Source organism: Salminus brasiliensis, chromosome 16 (genome assembly GCF_030463535.1).
Source record: "Salminus brasiliensis chromosome 16, fSalBra1.hap2, whole genome shotgun sequence".
In the NCBI taxonomy this organism is placed as follows: Eukaryota; Metazoa; Chordata; class Actinopteri; order Characiformes; family Bryconidae; genus Salminus; species Salminus brasiliensis.
Genome location: NC_132893.1, coordinates 21,658,469 through 21,684,261, shown reverse-complemented (window position 1 = coordinate 21,684,261; position 25,793 = coordinate 21,658,469). Strand labels below are relative to the sequence as shown.

The following is a 25,793-nucleotide window of genomic DNA, read 5'->3' as shown; positions in this document are numbered from 1 at the left end:
TCATGGAATAACCTCCATCCCTATTACTATTCAAAGCTTGATTATGGGCAAAGCTGGTTTACATAAGAGACATGCCAGTCCTTTGGCTGTGAAAAGAAAGGCTAATAACAGCTTAGACATGTCCTCATGTCAAGAGGCGCAATACAGTAGCTGCGGAAAAACATCCACAAGACGTTACGTGGCGGACTGTTATGTTTGCCGCCAATTTAATTGCATCCTGAAGAATGACTGGGCTCTGTAAGACATTCGCAGCGTTGTCAACCCGCAAATAAGCAGCAATAACCGAGACGTGATACCAAAGCTAATTGCCTTCTCTGTCAGTGGACCTTACGAAGCCTTGGCTGCTCCGTCTTCCATGCCATATTCTTGAGGATGGCTCAAATGTGTGAGGGTATCATGATTTCACATTCAATAACATTCAAAACTGTGTAGCTGACCCCTCAGCATCAAACCTGCCTACCTTGGAAGTGAAGTTCTGGAAAACCTTTTTAATGTATAAAGAAACTTTTATTTTGAGGTTCTGTAATCTTTGAAGCTCTATTAGGGCTGGGTTGTGTGGTGTGCGAGGATCCTAATAAAAACAGTTAGCAGTGGCTTTCTTTACTAGTAAGTGTAACCCGCACTTACAAACCCCTAAAGCCAGGAGACCATTTATTTTTCAAAGGATTTAGCAGATGCTCTTATCCAGAACAAAAGGCTTCACTGTTCACTCAAAACTTATCCTTAGCTAGCATGTATTGGCTAGGATCCAAAAGATTCTTTTAAGTTTAGATACTACCAAACACAAGAGTCAGTATAGAGACCACAATTATTTGGGAAGAGCTGGGGTTTCAAGCTAGAGGGAGAAGTTTGGTCCCCCAACTTGGCCAGAACCCAACAAAACAACAAAAGAAAAAAGCCTGGATGCTGGTCTTTCATGGATCTTAAGGGATGGCGGGTCAAGCTAAGCCATACTTGAAGCTCAAAGAGCTCTTGGTACAGATCGGCTGTAAGGTGATTTTGCAATTGGAATAGCAGCATGGTGAGTAATGCATTTGGGGATATTTTGCTGTGCCAAGTCCACACAAGTCACATCCTGATGCATCCTCGATAACACGGGCAGAACAAGAACGCATCCAGACGCTCAGTCTGTGCTTATGGCTAGATGGCTAGATGTGAACTTTTGACCGGAGCAGTACTTGGACTGCAACCAATGGCGTTCCACAGGAGCACAAGTACAGACAAGAACGCGGATTGAGAATTGACCAGAGCGAGATGTTAAGCAGAGAGCCAGTTAACGCTCACTTTTTATAATCTACTACATGATTGTAGCTCAGGTGACGGCTCGGCAGGTTGACGACCTCTCCGAAAGATCTTACAGGATTTATAGGGGTTTAGCCTAGTCGTGGATTGTGAAGCAATCTGAATGGTAGTTCTCCAGCTAAAGCAAAAATTAGTCTAGGACTAGACCAAATCTGTCTGGGAAACCATCCAGCCCATAACTTCTGCTTCTTTTCTGTAACTGCGAGTTAGCCAGCAGAAGCGAGCGAGTTTAATGTAAATCAGACAGGCGTGAAAACAGCCTTTAGGTCCTTCCGGAGGGTTTGTGTGTTAGCCTACTGCTGCTAGCAACACAATGATACGAGCTTGAGCTGTTTGTGATGCAGCTACAGTTCGCTCTGGAATTTATTTTGTATCTAGGTATGTAAGAAAGCTGATTGTAGGCCGAATTTTAAATGGTACACCGAATAAACCATCATACCACCCAGCATGACACAGACAATTATGTCAGAGAGGGTTAAAGATTAAACAAACTCAGCATAAGGTAAAAGGTCTCCCTTCTAAAAAAAAAACAGCCAGGGCAATTAAGATTTGAAGTCCCCCAGAATGACCAGCGTCACCAAGTATGACCAATATACCCTGAAAACAAAAGGATACTTTGGACCAACTTAAAAAAAAATGCTCTTATTTGTTACCTAAATATTTAAATTTTCCACAAATTATATGTATGATTTTGTTTTCATCAAAATATTTCTTTACCCAAAGACAAAAAACATTATTCAAATAAAGTAAAAGGATTTTCCCTTTTGTTACAACTTTTTATTTGGAAAAAAAATGACTACAATCAAGTAAAGCTTTTATCTATAGATAAAAATTAACCAAATTTGGTTCATTCACTTTCTTAACTTTCCTGAAGCACATTTTCTGATTCAGTACAAACAAACATTTCTTAAAACTTGCTTAACTAGGTTTGAACAACCCATGATGGTTTGTTACTTAAATTTAAGGCATAAATGTCATTACATTCAAATTTCTTATGTAGCAGTCAAACTGTTCAAAACACTGACAGCATGAACACTGTAGCACAGAAACCTAGCAATCAAACATTTTATGAACTTCAACTGCTAATCTAAGTGCAGGTACCTAGGGGGGAGTGATGACCCGCTGACGGTGACTAAGGGTGCAGGACACGCCTAATATGCAAATAGAAGATACCAGGAGCCATTTAAAAAAGTGTGAGCTTTACTCAACAAAATTCTGAAGCAGCACAGCTGACTCAGTTACTCATTTGCTTATTGACTTGTTAAGAAACGTCACGATGAGAGAAATGAGTAAATCCAACATCAGTGCACTTTCTATTTTTAATATTGCATTGTCTAATCACCGACTAAACTCAATTATTATAAACTGATTCACCTCAAAGATCCCTTTTGAATCTGGAAAATAACACTAAATATTCACTGAACTCAGAATAGTTGATTAACATGACAGATAAAGCCAGTTTTACATACAACAGACCTCAACAAGCTTTAGTAAAGAGTTCTCATATTCAGTTCACACATTCAGAGTGAGGTAATAGCGGACAGCAAAACTCGAAGAGGAGTGATCGGATGTGACATCATGAGGGCACGTGACATTAAAACCTGTATAATTATGAAGTAAAAATATTATTTTGCTTTTTATGGGAAATGTTGGGAAATATCTGCTTTTGAAAATTAGACCAATATAACACTACTTTCACTATGGTCCTTTTTTCAGTGTACACCATGCTGGTCAAGAGCTGGTTACCCAGCTAGCTTACCAGAATAGGGAATGTTTTTTTCGCCTGGATGACCAGCTTTCCAACAATCTTGAGAATCAAAGACCAGCTTACCAGCAAAAGCTGGTCTTGGGCTGAATTTTTCAGGAGGGCTGTAAGGGAGCTTTCAGATGCACTCAATGCATCAATACCACCCATCAGCACCACAGTAATTTCTCTTACAACGGCGCATTTCACATCAAACCACTCGCAACAACTTTGTTTACAGCTTAACATTTGCAGAATGCATATTTTTTTGTTGTGAAGTTTCCCTTTAAGTGAACATCTTTCATCATGCACATAATTACACTCTGCTCATTTTATACCTCCAATAAAAGGTGCAGTGTCCCAAATTAAACCCAATTACATTACTGATGGGTAATGCAGGTGGTATCAGCATGTAAAGCTTGTGCCAGGCAACATTAACATGCTATTAATATTCAGTCACTCCACGCCGGAGAACATCTTCCAGGCTGTCCGTTCTGCTCCGCACTTAGCGTAGTCTTGGCTGAAAACAGGCTCTGTTTGGTTTTGTGAGGTGTGAATTGAAATGCAAAATGGTGTCTCTAGCTAGATGCCGCAGTCAGGGGTCACAGGGCCGCTGATTTTATAATGCCATGAATAAGGCAGTGCCACGGAACGAGGACAACAGCAAAACAAAGCTCATGAACTTTCGACACAGGTAATGCATGTTAATATTCCAAACAAAAGGCCTCATGAGCTCTCCCTAGGACCATTTAGCCGGGCTCTCGGAGCTATTCAGATTAAAATTGCGGCAGTAAAATGGAAAACGCTTGGGCGGCACGCAACGTTTAATTGCGCCAATTAAATCCAACAGCAAAATGATCTTGAAAACAAAGCGACACCATTGGAGTGGTGATCTCTGGAAGTTCAAGCCTTGACAGTTTAACTCTTGCTGTTGAGTGACAGAACCGCTGTAGAAGAGACAGAAGTGCTGCATGATGTAATACTACACGAGCGACTACAGACGCAACCCCACAATGCATCAGCAGAGCCTGACAGCTTTCCAGAGCCCTCTGCAGACAAATACAAACTATGATGGTAAAAAAAAAGGTACAATATTTGTATTCATTTGTAAATTTAACAGGAAGCACCATTTATTCATACCGCATGCCTGTAGATGAATGGAAATAGGGATTAGTCTATTAAGCAATGTTTATTAAACACCTTAAAGCTGCGAGATTGCCTGGAGCTTTCCGTGGCTTAATAAACCTGTTACAAAAATGCTCTGTTCTTGAATTGTAGAGCTTGTAGGTGCATTACATTTCGGCACCCCAGACAAAAACTCTGTTACTGCAAGTCGTTAAGTAAGTAGGAGATGAACTGATCTTCAAAAGGGGGTAAAGTTAAAGAGGGGGAGAGATTTGTGCTCTCAGATAACATTAAGTTGTGAGACCTTGGTTGATTAGCTTGTAAGGGCTGAAGCTTGTTCACAATCATACACAAAAGGCTACACTGAAAAAAAGTGAAGGGACTATGGCATTCATTTAAAATGTATTGTATGTAATGTATTTTTATTTTAGCCTGAAATCTCCAGTTTTGTTGAGTTTGTCCCAAAGCAGATGACATTCTCCTCAAGCAAGAATTTTACTGAAATAATATTTTTGGTAAAGGTGCACATATTTGTCACTGTACAGCGAAATGTGTCCTCCGCATTTAACCCATCTGTGGTCGTGAACACACACACACTAGTGAACTAGGGGCAGTAAGTGCACACACACCCAGAGCGGTGGGCAGCCAACTCCAGCGCCCGGGGAGCAGAGAGGGTGAATTGAAATGCAAAATGGTGTCTCTAGCTGGATGCCCAACAGTGGCAGCTTGCCGAGCCCGGGTATCGAACGCACAACCTTGTTATCAATAGCCCGGTGCTCTAACCGCTGAGCCACCACTGCCCTTCAAGCCAAAGGTTTTAATGTCACATGACCTCATGACGTTACATCTGATCACTCCTTTTCGAGTTTTGCTGTCCGCTATGACCTCACTCTGAAAGTGAACTCTTTAATGAAGTGTTTGAGGTCTGTTGTATGTAAAACTGGCTTTATCTGACATGTTAATTAACTATTCTGAGTTTGGTGAATATTTGGTGTTATTTTCCAGATTCAAAAGGGATTTTTGAGGTGAATCAGTTTATAATATTTGAGTTTAGACAGGGATTGAACAATGCAATATTAAAAATAGAAAGTGCACTGATGTTAGATTTACTCATTTCTCTCATCGTGACATTTCTTAACAAGTCCAGTAACTGAGTCAGCTGTGCTGCTTCAGTATTTTGTTGAGTAAAGCTCACACTTTTTTAAATGGCTCCTGGTATCTTCTATTTGCATATTGGGCGTGTCCTGCACCCTCAGTCACCGTCAGCGTGTCATCACTCCCCAATGGGTAACTTCTCTTAGATAAGCAGTTAAGTTTTAGGTTGTTGTTGCCTGTTTGGTTACAGTGTTTAAGGTTCTCAGAACTGTTGTTGTTGTTGTTGTTCTGTGTTAAAAATATGAAATGACGAATTTCAATTTGCACTGAATTAGACAAGTGGTTAGTGAAAGCTACACTTTCTTAAAGGAGTAGAGGTTTGGATTAATCAAAATATAAAATAAGTGGAAAAATAGTTCTTGGTCAAATATTTTTATGGTAATTTCTGTGTTTAAATGAGGAAATATTTTGATTGTTAGATATTTAAAAACAAATATATATTTAGGTGTAATAAATTAGATTTTTTTTGTTGTAGATTCCTCTACACAGCCGTATGAGAAGAACACCTCTCCAACTGTTGGCTTTGTGTTGCAGCCAGTGGCACGGAGGACATTGTACTTGCAGAGGGAAGAAAAGATTCAATGGAATGCCAGTTAATTCTGGAAGCCCACATTACACCATTGGTAAAAAAAAAAAAAGAAAAAAAAAGAAGAAGCTAAGGATGAAACGAAGATGTCGTCTACAGTGCTACAATGATCCTAAACACACCTCAAAATCCACAAGAGCTACACAAATCTCAAGAGGTGCAAACTATAGATTTTGCTATGGACTATGGTCCCCCAATCTAACCATCATTGAAATCCCATGGTAAGACCTCAGTTAGACAGTCCAAGAATTTCACAGAACTAGTCTGAAAGATTGAAAGACTCTTAGCTGTCCACAAAAAGCATTTACAAGCCTTTTGATTTAATAAATGCATAGTCCTAATGAGCCCAGGATAAGCTGTTGGTGGACGCCTCACTTTTGATGTAGCATCAGGAGAGGGGCCTTTATTCTAAAATACCCCTTCTCTGCAGATGACTGTACTTTATACATGGTAGTCATTAAAGTACATGCCATGGTTGGGTTTGAAGAAGCCTTAAATGTTATATGTTCCTCAAAAAGAACTACCTGACTTTCTGACCTGTGGTCATTTTTTCTTAGCAAGCTGAACATCCAGTTATGTGTTATGAGTTTTTACAGTTCATATGAGCATACAGACTAATTGTCCAGTAACAGCAAGCTAAATATAGTGAGCACATAGCTCTAACTATTAAAGCAGTGTAGTTGAGTGATTCTGGTAAATGGCTGCCATTTCCAAAAGACTGAAACTTTGATACTTTGATCTGTACTACATACTTCATACTCAAAAACGAGATAGTATTAGTAAATAGTACGCAGTAAGGACACACCTTTTGTAATGCTTGTCCATCTCACAACAGTTGCTGTGAAAGAACACATTTGTGGGCGGAGCATAGATCAAGTTCAATTAGACCATCCGTGGCAGAGCTAGGATCTTAATGGCCTCCGTGCGAAAAATACATGAAAACAACCTTGGGTGAATTAAGAAATTGCAGTGTAATTGGCTTGTTTACTTGCGGTACATCTCAGTCATGTTGGTGCTGTAATGTCATTTAATGGCTGAAGTATATTGCGTTGTCATAGCTACACATGAGCCATGGGTGTATGTTTGTGTAAGCAGCAATATAAGTGGTCCAATAAAGATGTTAATAGGTCTGTGTCTTTGCCGTTCGGTGAATGTCCCACCTGCACCACTGTTACCCATGTTGACAATCACACCACAGCATTGAGGAACCTGACTTTCTGAACCCTTTCAAACCTAAAGGTCTGAATGTGGTTACACACATCACACAAAAGGTTACATATTAGTTTCATAGTAGATATAAAATAATTAAAACTTAGCAGGCACTAAATAAATAGTGCTTCTTGAATAATTAGTAGATACTAAATAATTAGTCATTCTGAATCATTAGTAGGCACTAAATAATGAGGAATATTATATATTAGAATATTAGTATCTACTGAATAATTTAGGTATTGGGTATTGAATAATTAGTAGGTTTTGAGAAATTACAGATTTTGTTTACAGAGGATTGACTAATTGGCAGGTACTCAATGTGTAGGTACTAAATAGCCACTTATTTAATAATTAGTTGTTTCTCATAATTAGTATGTACATAATCCGTAGGCACTGAATAATTGCTACTTGTTGAATAATTAGTACGTACGGAATAGTAGGTGTTAAAATGAAAACTCAAAAATAAGGCATGGGGTTGAAAGGGTTAAAATTAGTCATGCAACGGCCTTCACGGAAATGCAAGTTTCAGGTATGTTTACATTCAATGGCAGTCTTCTGAAAGCCATGTTATCTCCTTTACAATCCACTTCTGTTTTATATTTTAGGACAGTAAGGGCATAGCGATGTTGAAATACCCTGATTCAACATTCTGTAACATTCTGATAGTGGTGTGTCATCTTCATTAGAAATACAAACAACAAATACTGTCATCCTTCTTGAGAAAACATTTGCACATGACTGATTTCCTCATTATGTCTACAGTAAAATATGCATGTAGCAAACAGAAAAGGAGGAGGAGCACTGCTAGTAGTGAAGATTGCCTTAGCTTGATGGTTTGACACAATTGTTCTCAAACCAGTCCTCAGGGACTCTCAGATGGTTCACATTTTTCGCTCTATTCCTATGTTGTGAGGTTAGGTTGGAGTATGAACAATTTTAATGCTCCCTGAGGTTTGGACCACTAGTCACTGGCTTTATTCACACAGCAAGCCATTCAACTCTGTGTAATAAATCTAATTATTAGGTTTCCCATTTTCAGTGGTTGCTACAGTAAGGGTGCATATGAGAGTGAGCTGTACTAGTTCCAATAATTACACTGTAAGCCCTCATTTAGTTTAGTTTTTTTATTTAATATAATTTGTTTGTGCATTCTTTCCCCTGGATAGCTGATTTTTTAACTGCCAATTCTTTTACTGCCTCACTCGCATGCGGACCAAAACAACCATTAAGCCGGTATATTGCCCAGATAATTACTACAGCTATGAACAAATACTAGCTCTGCAGTTGCTCCATGTTAAACTGCACACACTGTAAAACCTGTAAGACTGCACTACTTACTGAATTCATGAAGTTAACATAACTTAAATACTACAGAACGTTGGGATAATGTAAGGTGATAAGGGTGAACTAACTCAAAAATAAGTTGAGTTGTTCCAGTGAAATATGGTGACCTTTAGAGTGTGCCTTATGTTTCTGCAGTAATGAGTAAACCTCACACCTTCCCCATTGGCTCCTGGCACCATCAATTTGCATACTGGGCCTGTCTTCCCCCGCCTCACTCACCATCATTGTGTATCCATTCCCATCAGGCTACCTTCCCCTATGCTAGTACTAGAACTAGTTTTTTTTTTCAGTTAAGCTCCCTGCTCTTAATGTTGAGCTTGCCAACTTCTCTGTGTTTTTTTGGTGGCTGTATGTCAATGTAATATTGGCAAAGGCTGCTTGTGTGTTAATGCAGAGTTATGAAATCTATGTCTGGCTGTATTCTACCTCCTTCTCTTCATTATTAGGGATAACAGGCTTGTAAGGGCAGAGAGATCAACAAACTGTGCTGGACTGTAACCACTATTGTTCTCCCTTCTAATCCCAATTGTGAAGACCTCTGTTTGAATAATATCAACTTAAACTACATATAACTACCACTCACTTATTTCCTTTACTGTGTATGTGACCTTTAGCATGTGTCTTATGTTTGGGCAGTGCAAAAACAATAAACTTACACCTTCCCATTGGCTCCTATCACCATCTAGTTTCATACTGGATGAATATCTATCATATCTAGTTTCAACGATGTAGCCGTTAAGCAATATATTTATTTAAGTAAAATCAATTTTACTTAAATAAATATATTGCTTAACGGCTACATCGTTTGTGCTCAGATCAGAGTATTATTTAAGCTCAAATGATTTGAGTTAGTCAGCTTTAATGGTTAACTGTTTGAGTTTAGATAGATTCTCAGGTTTTACAGTATACATATGGTGATGTTTAGGATGTGTCTGTTCGGCCAGTGTAACCTTGATGAGTCACCATCACCTTCTATTTGCATATGGGGCGTGCACCCTCCCCCACTCACCATCATTGTGTAGTCCCCCCCCCCCAGGTTACAACGAATGTAATTAGCTTGCTACATATAACATTTGTCAGTGTAACTTATTTGAAATTCAGGGTGTTATTCAACTTCAAATAGTTTGAGTTGTTAAGCGTAAGTGGTGTGGATTCTGATCAAACCAATCAGCAGAAAGAATATCTTTATGTGGTTTACTGTGGTGCATTTTGATGAGCTTAAATTATTCTTCTCTGTTAAAGTAATCTTTGCAAAAGAGTCACCCAATAAAAAAGGAACTCATAGGGATGATTATTTCTGTTGGTAACGATTTAGCAATTGCACAATGACCAGAATTACTTGGAATATTTGCACTATTCTCAAGTACTGAGCTTAAAGTTGGTGCTCCTGGCACTACTACCTTAATAATAGCAGCATAGTATGAACAAAATAAATCTGCTCATCTATTTTTGTCAGTAAGGCTACCCACTGAATTGACAACACATGCCCTTCTCCAAATCAATCAGTGTCAAGTGTAGGGAGACGCAGCCCACGTAGGTGATGGTGACAGCATGTAGTTATAATCATGCCTTGAGTTCCATGTATACAATGGAACAAAACACATGAACCATAGCTTGGACTTTGGCCCAGACTTCCAGTCTGTTAAAAGCTACATACTTTTGCTATTTTCTTCTTGCACGTTCTGACCATGAGAACTGCTCTGAATCTTACTGGTTAATTGGCCAGATTCCACCTGTCCAGGGATCAGATTTAACTCAGATTTAAAACAGCATGCCAAAGTGTCTGGAATCTGATTTGGAAAAAGTCAGACTGTCAGTGGTGTTGTTCAATTCCATCCAAGGCTGTCCTATGGGAAAATCAAATATGGCCGAAAACTGGATTTAAGCTGCCCGTCTGAACAAAGCCTAACAGGCCGAAGCCTTTCTGTGATAGACATGTCTTTATGTTCATTTGTGAAATGAACATAAAGGGAATAATTATCACTAGCAATATTTCAGTCAGGAACTCTCAGGAACAATGGCTCATACACAGGTGCTTCCAGGTGTTCAGAAACTCAGAGGCTCAGCTTTGTGTTTATCTTTGAAATGTTTGGCACAGCTACAACCCACTAATCTAATGGGTGGATATGGGTTTTGAAAGTGTATTACAAAACAATAAACTTAACAAGCCAGTTTTCTTTGTTTGATTTTCCCCTTGAAGCCCATTTATGGTGTTTGTGTGGGTTTATGGACCAAAATAGTCATTTATTTATACCTCACCATTTTCCAAATTCTCTTTATGCCTTAGACTCATACAGGCTGTTATTCCTCTGGTGTGCCTTTATGAGTGATATATGTCAACATTAAGGGGTGGAGCTAAAATGTTGTAGGTACAATAGGCGGGGATTTGTAAATATGGTCACATTATGAAAAGTACATTTTCAAAACGGCTGTTTCCCTGTACAAACCTTATCGACTGGGAGTGTGACTGGTACATTTGGGAACTTTAACAGTGTTTACACACTACACCAAAGGTGTACGAACATTCCATATACACTAAATGGACAAAAGTATTGGGACAATTCAGGTGTTACATGCAGGCCTATTGTCACAGGTGCATAAAATCAGGCACCTAGCCACCTCAAGCTCAACAACCAGCCAGAACCTGCAAGTCAATCAATATGACCAGCTTGACCACGTTGGCCAAGCTTGACAACCAGCTTGAACCTGCTTGTCAATCAAAGTGATAGTGCATCAGTGAATTCAATGTTACTCCACTGCTGCATTCTCTTCACTGGCTTCCTGTAGGTGCCCGAATCAGATTCAAAACCCTGGCGCTGGCCTACAAAGCCAAGAACGGACCAGCCCCTCCATACTTGATGGCAATGGTCAAAAGCCGATCCGCACCAAGAGCCCTTCGAGCTTCAAGTACGATTCCGCTCGACCCGCCATCCCTCAAAATCCGCAGAAGACAAGCGTCCAGGCTTTTTTCTGTCCTGTACCAAAGTGGTGGAGCGAGCTTCCCCTGAGTGTCCAAATGGCCGAGTCGCTCGCTGTCTTCAAACGCAGACTGAAGACCCACCTCTTTCGAGAATAGCAGAGTACTATGGTCACCTTATTGACTTGTGTTTAGTAATGTCTAAAGCTTAGAGGTATCTTTGAACTATTGGTCTATTCTAACTAGCTGAGGTTTTCTTGGGTAAATAGCAAAGCACTTTTGTAAGTCGCTCTGGATAAGAGCGTCTGCTAAATGCCTTAAATGTAAATGTAAATGTGACCAGTTTGATCACCAGCTGGCCATACTGATAGACCAGCTAATACTAAGCCATTAAATTTAAACAAAGGCATGCTGATCAGTAGCTAAGCTTGTTAACCAGACATACCAGCAAATGGTAGGTTTTTATATTCAAAAATAATATAAAAAATAATAATAAATGGATAATAAATGGATAATAAATCACCTTGACCATCAAAACAAAACCAGCTACCATCAAAAGCTGGTCTTGAGTTGATCTTTACAGCAGAGTAGGTATAAAGTAGCACTGTATTGTTTTTGTTTACCTGTGTTCTCTTTGTTGGGCTGGTCCTGTATTAAACCCTGACAGTAACAGAGCTCAAAAAGTCAAACTTCATATTCTGAAGGTTATCAATCTCTACAAATCTCAGTTTTTCAGTGTGAAGAAACTCCCCATACGTCACTGCAAATTTCCCAGAGCGTCGAAGAAAGAACACGCCCACCAACAAGCGCCAGCGCATGAGGGGCGTGGCATGTGGGCATTGGGGGCGGGGAATCCGCGCGGGGGGTGTGGTCGCGTTGCTTCTTTTGCCTCAAAGCCCCTCCCGCCCCTGTCTTCTCTCACTTCACCTGCTCACAAGCCAGGCTGCTGCCTCTCAGTGCGGTTCACCCCCCTCATCGAAAGTTCTCTTCGTTGTCGTTAACCTGCGTGGAAAGACAGTCGAGGCGCTTTTCCCTCGCCGTTGTTTTGTTCGAGGTTTTTCTCCGGACACAGAAACAGCTCCTCAGGTGACCTTAAACGGGAGACCTCTTCCTCATCTTCTCCGGCTACGAGAAGGATGCACTTCGCTGTCTGCTTCCTCGGTGCCTTCCTCGCCTCGGCGATGTTTACTCAAGGTAGGCTGTGTGAAAGTGTGGACTGGACCTCCCTGAACCCTTCGCTGTGAAACGACAGGAGACGGGTCTTTTCTTTACGTCTTTCAACCTAACTTTGTGTTTTCGTTCATTATGGCGAGGAACATCAACAAGTGTTCATAGGCGGAGTAGGTTCACCGGCTACCTCGGGAGTTATAACGCGCTCGAGCTCGAAGGCGCCTTCTTAAATCTCAGACACGTCGTAGGTGCGTGGACAGTGATGGACCCCCCACCACCACCCCTGTGTGAACTTCCCGTAGCCCACTACGCGGACTAAACACGCCGTAATTGACGAGGCTGAACTTGTGTACCTGTTCACTTCACATTTCACATTTCTCACGCGGTTAATTAGCTAAATCTCCCAGTCCACCTTAAATCATACAGCGGCGACGGTCTGGCGACTGTACAGCAGTCGCACGCGCCAGGCTGTAACAGCTGCTCCGTTTAAGGTGGACCGGGAAATTCCAACTAGAAACCCAACTTAAAGCGTCGCAGGGGAAAACGGGGCAAACCGGCTGATGGGAATGAATAAATACCTGCAGAACGAAAATGAAAGCACCGGGCGAGGGGTTGTTGTTGAGCCGGGAGCTCGGGGCTTTCGGTTTCGTGTGGCTGCAGAGGGGACAGCCGCTGGGGGTGTGAGAGTCCTGACACTTGTGCTTGTCTATCGACCTTTAGTCTAAAAACGTTACTGGCATTATCACTGTATTCCCCCCGTCCAGCCACACAAACTCTGACACACTGTGCTGTGGACTAGGGGGACAACGCAGGGGGTGTTTATGAGAGAGAAAATAACGCGTGTGTGGTGAAGTGAGTGAGCGAGTGAGTGTGTGTGTGTGTGTGTGTGTTGGTGGAAACCCCGCGCAGTGTCAGTCATTAGCCTATTGTCTGACTTATCTCATGATGTCACATGATTCAGCCCTACCAAACTTTCCCCTCTCTCTCTCTCTCTCTCTCTCTTTCTCTCTCTCTCTCTCTCTCTCTTTCTCTCTCTCTCTCTCTCTCTCTCTCTTTCTCTCTCTCTCTCTCTTTCCCTTTGGTTCTCTCTCTCTCTCTATCTCTCTCTCTCTCTCTCTCTCTTTCTCTCTCTCTCTTTCCCTTTGGTTCTCTCTCTCTCTCTCTCTCTCTCTCTCTCTCTCCCTTTGATTCTCTCTCTCTCTCTCTCTTTCTCTCTCTCTTTCTCTCTCTCTCTCTCTTTCCCTTTGATTCTCTCTCTCTTTCTCTCTCTCTCTCTCTCCCCCCCTTTGATTCTCTCTCTCTCTCTCTCTCTCTCTCTCTCTCTTTCTCTCTCTCTCTCTCTTTCCCTTTGGTTCTCTCTCTCTCTCTCTCTCTCTCTCTCTCTCTCTTTCTTCCCCTTTGGTTCTGTCTCTCTCTCTCTCTCTCTCTCTTCCCCTTTGGTTCTATCCCTCTCTCTCTTCCTTGGTTTCACAGTTGCTATTACTGTGGTCAGACCTACCCTGATGTTGACGTGTCTGTGAATGTGGGAGGTGGCTGTTGCTTTGTTCCTGTGTGTTTTTCGGACACTTTATTGAATCTTGTCCTGAGATAAGCGATCAAAAAATCCCTCTAATGATCAGATGATCAGATTGAATCTGTAATGCTTTACCTTTTTCCTTGATGTAGATATGGATCTAAACCTCATTGTGGCTTGCTTTCCTTTTTGCCTAGATGTGGCTGCACAGTTTCACTCCGTGTTGCCTTTGTCAGCTCAGTAAGAGCTCAGTAATCTAAGCAGGTGTGCATCAGGGCTGGTATTTTTCATGGACGTATGTGCCACGAGATAAATGGTCATTAGATGTGGGCCGAATCTATTTGGACGCCTAAACGTTGGGCTCTTTCGAAGTGTAATAGACGAATCGATATGCCTGATATGATTCTGATATGACTGTGCATCCCCTAAACACAATGGCTCACCACTAGTAGGCTGGTGTCGTTTTCAGATGGTTCTGCTCATGTGTTGCCTGTGGTGGATTGACTTGACTTGCACAGCTGTGTGTAGTCGTAGTTCGCTGTATCACCTTATTGAAAGATTCTTCAGAACCTTTTCTCCTCGTTACAGTTTAATCACAGTAAATGTGATATGATGAGCTTCAGCAGAGCTCATCACACAGCAGGAAAATAAGCTCCTCATGAGGCTTTCCAAAAGACTTCTTGTCCTCAGCCTCCTTATGAGGCCAAATTGTCAAGGGCTGTTTAAAATTGGGCTCAGAAAACAAGAAACCTTTAGCAGTCTTTCAGTGTTGTAGTAATTGACCTGATTGATTGCTTATGACCTGTAGGTTCTTACCTGATAAAAGAAAGGGTGTGGTCTCAGCCTGCGTAGCCTGCAGCTCTTGTCTTCTCAGCATTGCTTCTGGGGTTAGCTAGTTACGCCGGCACTCTGCTGGAAAAAAAAGGTTTGGCAGGATTAAGAGTGCTGCTGGTACCCTTGTAAGCCCAGAGGTTGAGCATTCAATTAAATTCCTTCACGCAGGAGCAAACCCCCTCGTCTTCTTGGCCGCCAGCTTCCCGCCTATCACATCTTCAGTCCGCGTTTTAATTTGTTGGACTGTAAACACCATGACTAATCTTCATTTTGAATGAAGATTAGTCAGACTTCCAAAGTTCACAGAACTGATGGCCAGGTCTAGTGCTTTGGGTGATGGACGACTTCCGATCTATGAACCTGTCGTCATCTAATGACTCGAGAACCGGGACACTGCACTGGTATTTTTGACCCCTTACCACTTCTGTTTTCCGTATGCGAAGGTTTCGCTCCAGTGATGTCATTCTGAATGACATTTGACTGCTGAGGGGACGAGCGAGCGTGATAAATAGGAAGTGAAAATCGAACGCGCAGACGGTGAGACAGATTTGCATTTGGTGAGGAATTCTAAATTCCATTAAGTTCACCATGCCTAGATGCGGCTCTGCTGGGAAAGCCCAGTGCCGCCAGAGTGAGCCGTCAGCAGAAAGTAGCCCCCCCCCTCCCTCTCACACACACACCCCCGTCTCCGTGCCTTTGCATTTTGATACGGCTGCCGAATGGTTTGTCTTTGCGTATTGGCACACATGGACTGCTTCAGATTACTGTCAATTCCGATGAGAAATCAAACAGGGAAGCGTGTGTGCTTAAAAGAGCTCTCTAATTAGTATTTGCATATTCATTTCTTTGTAGCAAAAGTATAGAATTGCTTTCAAGTCAGTGGGAGTGCTTGGAAGAAAAAAAATAATAAAAAGAAGAGGCACGCTGCTCTAGGGCCTCGTGCTGCTCGGAATAACTAAATATGGAAATCAAAGACCTCATGCAAGTTCGCGTGGCGAAAAATGGATCCGAACATCAATCCGTCATGTTTATGGTTGAAGTGTTGCTGGGGCCGGCCATATGTGTTTAGGCCATCCATCCATATTCCCTCTTAAGTGATGAGTCCATTACTGCATTACTTATTGATGTGTCACCAGGCAGACCTAAGCATACTTAATGCCATGTCTTCAGAAATGGCTTTTACAGTAAATTCCCTGTGGCCATATGACAGATGAGGCATCTGCCTTTTCCTAGAAACTCCCACCTCCTCTCTTTTTACATACACACACACACACACACACACACACACACACACACACATATATACTCCACACAGTCTGTCACCCAGGGTGTTGTCTGCCCATTGAGCTTGCTCTTGACTCATCCGCTAATGGATTAATCGGAGCCCCAGTTGGGGGGACCTGCTGCCCAGGCCACACTAACCAGCCTCTAGAGCATTCATTCATTTAAAGTGAATAGATTCTATCTGTTCCACTACACACACCACAACCCCCCCCCCTCTCCCCACCCCTACTGCCCACCACTACTCCCCGCCACTAACACCTCCTATTTCCACTCTACTGGACTGCCTGGTCTGTTTTCATCATGCCTGCAGTGTCTCAGTGCTTTATGTTGGTCTTTGTCTGCTATTTTGTCAGCATATTAGGGCTCTCAGGGTTGGGTCATATCTTTCTGAATTGACAGGTTGAGATTGATCTTATCCCAACCATTAAACCAGCGCTTAACATGTGGCAGAGGTGGAAGCCAAGCAAAATCCTTTAGTACGTCTCTTAGTAAATACTTTTCTGACATTATTCCTGTACCCTACAATGAAATTGGTTATCTGTGCCTACCCCAGCTTGGAAAAACAGGGGTCAGAGCACAGGGTCTGTCAGCATACGGCACCTCTGGAGCAGAGAGGAAGCTTAGAACTGTGGAGGCATAGAAGACGTGGGTTTTGAACACACAATCTTGTGATCAGTATCCCAGGGCCTCTAAACACTGAGCCATCATAAAGTTGTCAGGATCCAGCCCCGCTGCTGTGAAAGGAAGGAGCAGCATTTTCCAGTGTGATGGATGACTGTGTGGTCCCAAACAGAGAAGACTCCCTGTTGGCAGCCAGCAGACAAACAGAGGCCTGCATATTGTTCCTTGTAATGCGGTTACTCATGTGGGTCAGGTAGTGATGCACGACAGCAGATATGGGTGACAGGCTTCCTGATACACCTCGAACAGGGAACTACTTTGCATTGAGCTTGAGTGAAACTTGCCTTTTTTGCCATGAACCTTTCTCCAACTCACTCAAATACAGAAACCTGTGAAGAAAAAAAAGCCTGAGATAATTCCATTTGCTGTAACTTGCACAAGTTCCTTTGAGACCGACATGTTTTCCATTGAGCTGTGGAAAAAAACAACAACAAAAAAAAAAAACGCTCCAGGCTGGATGTCAGAGCACACTTAAGAAAAATCAATAGCCATCAAAAGAAATCTTCACTGACCACAGCCTTCCACACTTCAGCCCTTTGGACGGATAGAGGTCCCTTTTTTTTTTTTTTGGTCGACATTAGAAAGTAGTAATTATTGCGCTCGCACCTGCCAATCACCTGCCACCGACTCTGCATGCTTTTCGTGAAAAGAAGTGAGGAATTAATTAGATGCATTCGAAACCTGTGCGATATAATTAACTGAGAAGAGAAGAGTGTGTACCGAGAGTGCCAGAGATCCTGTCAGGAGGAGCTGCGCAGCAGAAGGCGAGAGCTTCCACCATCAGTCTTTAATGAAGTGTCATTTTGCCTCACGGTTGATGCCTTGGTGTTTAAGGAGCCATAACTAGGCTCTTTTGGGCTGCTCTTGCCCATTTACCGGTCGCTAATATAAACGTATTGATGTGGAAGTCGATGGCCAGGTCAGGGGATAAGCATTGATCGTCCAATTATCCTCGCGAACCTGTTCTTCAGCTATAACTCAGGAGCTGCGCGTGTCTGGGACCCTTTCACTTTTGGCAGCTATTATCCGCCTGGTGGAACTTTTATTTATACGTTTGTTTACTTGGGATTGGGTTATAAGTCAGCCTGCGCCTGAGCTTCTTCTATTGATCAGCCTGGAAGATAATGCTGCTAATTGAGGCCTGTTGGGCACAGCGATTTCTGTGACGCACCATGGGGGGAGTGAGGGAGGGTAAGCATTTTTCTCCCAGGATCATGTAAGCAACACAGAATTACTTGTTAACCGTTTCTATTCCTTTCGATATAGTGCTTGTTCTGTTTGTCCGGGAGGCATTTCTCCATTAATGTTTAATGTGCGTCCTGGTATTTATATCTGCTTTCAGAAAAAGGTCACGAATCAGGAGAGGTGAGGTTTCCCCCCCCTCTCCTCATCCTTTTAAATCAAATCCTGTCAAATATCCATCTGAGGCTGTGAGCACATCAATTCAGCCTGACATTCAAAGTCGGCCAACCTTTTTGGCAGCCATGGAGACGTACGATAACTGGTTTGCCGTTCGGAGGCCGCTGCTTTGATGGTGCCTGTGATGTGCAGATTGCGTTTCTCCACATGTGAGGAGGCGCTCTCCTGCCTGCCACTCGCTCTCCTTAAGTGACGCTTTGAACCCAAAAGGGCATGACCGAGGAAGGCAAAGTTTCTCTCTCTCTCTCTCTTTCTCTCTCTCTCTCTCGTTCAGTGGTTTCACAAATCAGTTCCGGATGTGTTTCCACCAGGGGAGTGAGTAGATGTGAGCAACCAGCGGGACGTCCCAGAGCTGTCAGTAGTGTGTGGAGCTGGTGCGCTTTTGATACCAGTATATGTATATAAGAAAAAAGGGGAATTCCATCAGCCTTTCTGTAGAATTCTCTGCAAAATTGAATGGCTAAGGCCTTGTCCACACATATTATTTTTGAAAATTATTGGATATTTTTGAAAACGTAGGGTTTTCTGCTTCCTCCAGTTTCTGAACATCTCTTCCTATACACAACCATGCAGATGCAACTACAGTAGTGTGAGAATGCCAGCCCAGCAGGGGGTGCTAATACCGAATACCTCACACTGCTGCCTCTGCTAATGAGTCATTTATTCTGCCTTTAATAAAGCTTTTCGGCAATTTACCCCTTGCACTAGCGTTGCTCCTGACACTAGGACGTGTCTTCTTGAACGACCACTGATGAGGCATTGCCTGGCAGCCGAAATGTTTAGAGGATAACGCTGGGTCCCCAGCTCCAACGCACCAGCTAACAGACGCCAGTGCCGGCCAACATACCTTACGAGTCCTGAGGGGAGAGAGCTCCATCTACCTACCTGGAGACGGAATGAACAGTGGTGCGCTCTTGGAGTCTGTTGGTCACGGATGGCAACTGATGATGACATGGCTTAGGATTCGACCTCTTGACCCCTGGGCCATAGTGGTAGAGCATTAGATCGCTGAGCCAATCTTTTTATGTACCAAAAAATATACGTCCATTTCAAATGTTGTAAGCGTCACTGCCCACCTACTTCCATATGTCTTTTTTTTTTGTTGGCGTGGATGTTAAGTGTCCAAAAAACATATAAGAGGCAGGGATGTTCCAGTGGTACAGTGGTACTGAGACTCAGGAGGCATGAGCAGATTCATTCGTAGGTATTGGATGGTAAATAAAATTGTAATTTCGATCTCATGACTACTGGTTCCCATCACCACCAGTGTGTTTACATCTCAACTATTAAACCCTTACCCTTCAAGGCTTATTGCACACAAAGACGTATTTCTCAGTAACTACAGGGACTTCAGTAGAAACTGGTGGGGCTATTCTGTGGTAATAGAAGTTTGTAATAACACTATCCACAGTGGTGGACCGTAGGCTTTTTAAGGGGTTAAACTATGCAGAATTTTGAGAAATTGGTGAAAATCAGGGGTCCATTTAATTAAAAATTGAATTAGCCTAAAGCTGTGAATACAGCTTGTTTTGAATTCATGTGATATCAAGTAAACCAGCACAGTCTGTGTAGACAGCCTATTAAGCAGTTTAGCTCCGCCCCTTTGCACTAAAGTCATGCGTATCAGTCCGAGCTGCTTTTTGAATGAGGCACAGTACAGGACAGCCAATGAGAACAGAGAAAATCTATCACCATAAGTCTTAAAGGCACAGTACCAAACTGCCCATATTCAATTAATAATATAAAATATGCAAAGCTGACCTGAGACTCGCTCGCTCATAGTCCCACTGTGTGTGTGTGAATGTGTGTGTGAGAACTAGACCAAAGCTGTGACCTTTATGGGAATGCTTCCTTTTACAAGGCCAGACTACTTACTAGAGAATAGCAGAAGTGGGTCATGTGGTTAATGTTTAGTGTTTTAATTGCTCTCTTTCTCTTTCTCTCTCTCGATCTCTTTATCACTCACTTTCGCGCGCCCTACCCTATTGGACTCTCTCTCGCTACCTCTCTTTCTGTACAATGCCCACATTCATCTGAAGGCCGTTTCCCACTTGGAACCCGGCGCTGATCCAGAAACAGCTCCGCTTTTTTTTCTCTGTGCCATACGTTCAGTTGAAACAGGAAGTTGTTCCTTTCAAACCTTAAGTGCAGTCATGGAATTGACGTCCAAAAGAACCGCAAAAACTTCCACAGACGTCCTTTCATAAACACAGGGCATCCAGTCAGAGCAAAGGCCTACTTGTAACCGTCCGTTAGAGAACGTTTCCATTGAGAGTGTGATCCTAACGTCACTGGCTGAGTAAAGGGGGTCTGAAGACTCCTGATTGTTAAGGTTCTTGTGATTACAGTGGGCGTTTTTGTTCTTTTTAACCCTACGTTATTTTTTACTGTACATGGCAACACGTGTGTCAGGTTCACGTTCATCTGCTGGTCGTACCAGTCACACTGCTGCCCTGCTTAATTGAGCTGTGTGTGTGTTCAGAAGACACTTGTATGTCTCTCCTTTGCTATTCACCAAGAAACAGCAAGGAAATCTTCTGCTTTTCTGGCCTCACTTGTGAAAGTTTAACCACCCCGTCACATAATCTCATTTCACATTTCTGCCATCATATTTATAACGTGGCACTGAATTTATGACACTAAAGAAACACTGCTGTGCCCACGAGGCTTCTTCTTACCAGAATTTTGCATTCCACCTGCCAGAATGCAACTATGGCACTATTTAAAGGTGGAACTGAAGCTTACTTTTTAGACTTTACACTTTTTCATGTTACTTATATCTTTACAATACATTTTTACAACACTTTATACAAGTCAGCTCCAGAGATTACATGAATCAGAAGTCCTGAAGGTTCTTTACGTTACTTAAAACATGCAAAAATGATAATAGAGTTACTGTATATCTGTAATATCGAGCACATTCTAGATTTCCAGCTGCCCTCAGGCCTCCAAGAACTTACCTTTGGAAGGGGGGCACAGAGAGCCAGGCCTCACTTAGGAAAGAAAGGGCTAAAGGCAAACTGAACAAAGGCTTAGTCACCCAATGGATTGTAATGATAAATGCGGAGCCAAATGAACGAAATCCAAAGCTTTCAGCTCACAGGTTCTTCAGAGGCGTGAAGAGCAATTACTGGACAAAAAAGGCACGAGCAGCCGAGAATTCCCACTGACGGATGAGAGATGAGGCATGGTGTTAGACCAGATTGCACTGCGTCTGGAAAGTTGGCCTAATGCGTCTGTCCGAGGTGGGAGGATAGGTCGATGCCATTTATCTCTCCCGCGTGGCTTATCGCAGTATATAACACCATTGAAAGCGGGTCAGACCCATCCACCCCCAAGTTGGGAGCCAGGTTTTATTACCACTCTCTGAATCACGCTTTTAGAAGGTTGAACTGTTGTCTCTCCTAAACTGGGTAATAAATACAACTAGTGCCATGATTTAACGGTTGCCTGTGATGGAGCAGAGGGGCGTGGAGAGGAGAAGTGATGGACGGCTTTATCTCTGCTCGAGAGAGAGCGAGGGAGGGCAAGTTCAGTAGGACGTTCTGGAGCAACCAGATTTAATTAAAGCCCTGCCAGGGGAAACCCAATAAAACCAAGCATGAAGGAGTCGTTAAGCTTTCCGTAGTTAACATGCTCTCCCAATTAAAAAGAAATGTGCTCGCATTAAAGATTACACATGCGCTACGGGCCAGAAGTTTAGAAGCAACACCAGCGTTGTAAAAAATAAACGTAAAAATAGCATTTTTTTAAAGAGCTAACGGACAGTAACTTTTAGCATCGTGGAACGAAAGGACCCAGCTGTGCTTCTGGCGGTTGTCTTTGCAGCTCTAATCGTAAACATCTCATTCTCACGTTCTCCATGTGAAGTGGGTTAAATTAGGAGCCTGTGCAATGGAAAGGACTGTGAAGGATTTTTCCATGAACTGTAGACGTTCATTAGAAGACACATCAGTAGGGGTGGCTGATATGGCATTAATGTAACATCGCGATACTTACAGTGACACTTTTACGATACTCGATACACAGTAAAAAAAATAGCTTCAGTTTAAAAAAAACTTCCTGTACAAAGTTTGGGTGAAGAAAAATAATGACACGGTTACTCAAAAACCATGTATCTCCAAAACGGCAACTTTACAGAAGAAGGAAAAAATCTTCCTAACTTTCAGTGGAAGTCAATGTAGAACAGTCTGTCAGTTTTAAATCGACATGTTAGGAACAACTGCCTGATTCAAAGTACACTATATGGCCAAATGTTTGTGGACATCCCGTCTACGTTGCACCCATTGCTGACAGAGATGTGACACAGATGTACTCTGGAATGATGGATTGGGCTCAGTATCAGATGGTGCTCCATCTAATTCTTCAAAATGTAGTAGAAAGCATTCCTTGGCAAGTTTGGAGATACTCCAAAAAGTTGGAACTCTTTTTTTCCCCAATTATTTATATAATTTGTTCTGGATTTATTTAAAAAAAATTGATGGTTTGAACAAAGATCTACTAAAGTGAGATTTTCCATCCAGTCCTTTTTGCCAATTTTGAAAATGCACATAAAAGAACTAGATGGAAAATACGGAAATCCAGAAAGACTTTCAAGATTTTCCACTTGGAGGAGGTGGATATGCTGGCTAATAGATTAAGGAAAAGACTTTGGGGGAAACTACGGTCAGTCGGAACTGTTTGTTGCAGCAGCGTTCCCATCCAGGAATTTGGTGGGATTTTGATTTAAATACCTGGTGAATGTGGAAAAACAGTTTTACAGATGGAAAATTACAGCTGAATATTCTTCAAAATTCTTCTATTAACAACTTAAAAAAAAATGTAATCCCTTTCTGTGAACTATATCACACCAAGCAATTGGCGCAAAACATTAGCTGATAGAAAAGCTGATTAATCTGAAGTTAATGGTTTTTTTATTTTTGTATTTTTGCCTTACATTTGTGAAATCTTTAAACAGAATCCTGACTGTTGACGTACCTGTAACCTAAAGAGCTTTTGGCACGTAGCCTTCGCTATATGTTAAATGAGCGTGGCGCGATCCGGCATGTGCTAATGTGCTGTTGTTGGTGTGTATCACTAATGCATTCTGTAGTCCTTACGGCGAGAGCGATTATGGAAGCCAGTCGCCACGCTCTGCTCCTGCGAGGCAGAGGGAGAGACGCATCCTTTCATGCGGTAAATTAGTCGCAGCCCCCCGTACGCAGGCGGAGTTCGGGCCCAGCCATCAGAGCGCGTGTTTGAGGCTGCACTGTTCCAAAGAGAGTTGAAGAGAGGAGAAGTTTGAGCACAGGAGGTTCTGGAGCTCGCCGTACAGCAGACCCCATCCACTCAGAACGCAGCGTGTGGGGAGGCAGAGAGAGAGCGACTCCGTTTGTACGCCTCTACTTGTTCAAGCAAGGCCAGCCTCATAGCCCCAGGCTGCCTTCCATCGGCCCCCGGAATTCCGCCCCACGCAGCCGCCGCGCTCTCTCTGTCTCTTTTTACATCACACACGCTTTGCGGACAGAGCTCGGGAAAAACACTTCTTTTTCGTGCCACATGGGCCGAAAATTCCTGTGCTGCAAACTTTCGGAGTGTTTTGCTGGCTCCTTTTGAGCTTTGAGAACACCTAAGAGAAAGGATGAAGCGACGGGCTTTTCTGGCTGTTCTCACTGAGGTCCTGGGGCTTTTCTTTACGCTTTTACTTCAGACGCGAAGCTTAGGTCTGATCTGTTTGTTAGATCAGTCTTGCCACTGGGCTCTTTTCTCTCTCTCTCTCTCTCTCTCTCTAGTGCTTTCCCCCTCTCTCTCTTTTTTTTTTTGCTCCCGCTCTCGCAGCATCCCTCTTTCTCCCCTTTCCTTTCTTCTTGTGCTGTGACAGCCGTCACTAAATTCTACCGAAATTGATTTATTACCCTCCAGAAGAGGTCAAATACAATCGGTCCAGTGTTAAACTGTTACAGATGTGCAAAGTGAGCTCCAGTGGGTAAAGCAGAGGAGCGCTGAACTGAATATCAATGCTAGAGGAATGAGCTGGCTTATCGGTATCGGCGCCAGTATCAGCAGACAGCACTGGTTCGGATATCAAAGGGAGAAAGAGTGAATCCAATACGATCCAGTGACAAACTGGAACTGATCTAGTCCTAAATAGCACACGCTCACACTGTGGGGTGTCAGGTTAGGGGTGTGTTTCTTCCTGTATGCTGGAAGACTGTTTACGAAGTCTCTGAGCTTGTCATGAGTGAGGAGTAGTTCTTTAAAGAGGATATATCAGCTGGATATTGATTGATACTCACAATATCGGTATATTAGTATCGATATCGAAGGAAAACATTGGCAGCATTAAGGGCAGTTTGAGTGGTTTCGGGCATTGCATGTTTCGGAGTAGACTTCAGTGTAAGTCCTTACCCTCCTAATGGGGAAAGCTTTGCTAGTCTAGGGGGAGTTATGACCAGCTGGATTCATTGCCAGTACTAAAGTCGGGGGGAAGGAAAAATTTAATAAACACATTAAAAAAAGGTTTGTAGTTTTTGCTCATGTAAATTGTGATGTGGACATTGTAAAAAACCAATAGGTGAGCTCTCTTTTTTTTTATGTATTTATTTAAAGGCTGCTGCTGTGTTTGCTTATTTTATATCAGTTTCTCTTCTTGTCCATTTCTACCAGGAGAGTGATGGGTAATCTAGTTGCAGTCTTGCGAATAGTGACCATGGCAGATTCTCAGTATTTGCAAAATCATCTGTGAGTAATGACAGATGGTCTTTTCGAAGGCTTCTAGTGTATGGTTAGCATTAGATATGCATCTTAAGCAAAGTGCTTTGATTAAAAAACAGCTGATTTTAAAGCTGGACAGTTTTTTAAAGAAGCGATATCAGATGGATATTGGCTGATACTCACAATTTCCATATCAGGATCGATATCAGAGAAGAAAAAAGTTGTATGGTGCCATCTCTACTGAAGGAATCCCTACTGTGGAATGGCTTTGCCTGGTAGCGTGGAAACCCCCTATAATGGCATTTTTCTTTGGAATGTTCTTTCTTTAAAAATGGAAGTCCGGTATTTTGTCCCTATCAGTGCACTTTTTAATATTCCGTCTGACCTGTACTGCTCTCCAGCAGGGTCATTTTCCTTAAGCTGGAAAAAGCTATCGTAGCTTTTCTTCTGCTCGGTCTTCATTGTGGAGCAGAACAGGCGTTGGAACAATGAAGAAAGAACCCAGCTGTGGAACCGGACCTTTCAAACGTTGATGGCTAGACCATTCACCTTAAAAATTCGCTATGGTGGGATCAAGCTGCGTCTGATCTGTCTGTTTTCCTGAGGTCGTCCAACTAGGAGCTGTTACTGAGTCAGTAAACAACAGGAACAGATGTATAGTCCCATGTAAATAAGACTTTTATAAGGTTGCTCCATTTGTACTGTTAAGTTGAGGAACCTTAAATTACGGTGAGGAAGAGCTTGTTCCTGTTATTCAATTAGCGGCAGGCTGAACCATTGCTTTAAGACTAAAAGGAACCTCCAAGGGGGCCAA

The 25,793-nt window shown here is 42.5% G+C and overlaps 1 protein-coding gene across 2 annotated transcripts in view; it reads left to right on the top strand.

The window, feature by feature from the left end:
- Positions 1-12,320: 12,320 nt before the first annotated feature.
- Positions 12,321-25,793, top strand: part of alcama (activated leukocyte cell adhesion molecule a) — an 88,629-nt gene continuing 75,156 nt past the window's right edge. For both annotated transcript variants that reach the window (XM_072658600.1, XM_072658599.1), the window contains exon 1: positions 12,321-12,579. In XM_072658600.1, the coding sequence (XP_072514701.1) occupies positions 12,522-12,579 (58 nt within the window). In that variant the 5' untranslated portion in view covers positions 12,321-12,521. The remainder of the gene's footprint in view (positions 12,580-25,793) is intronic.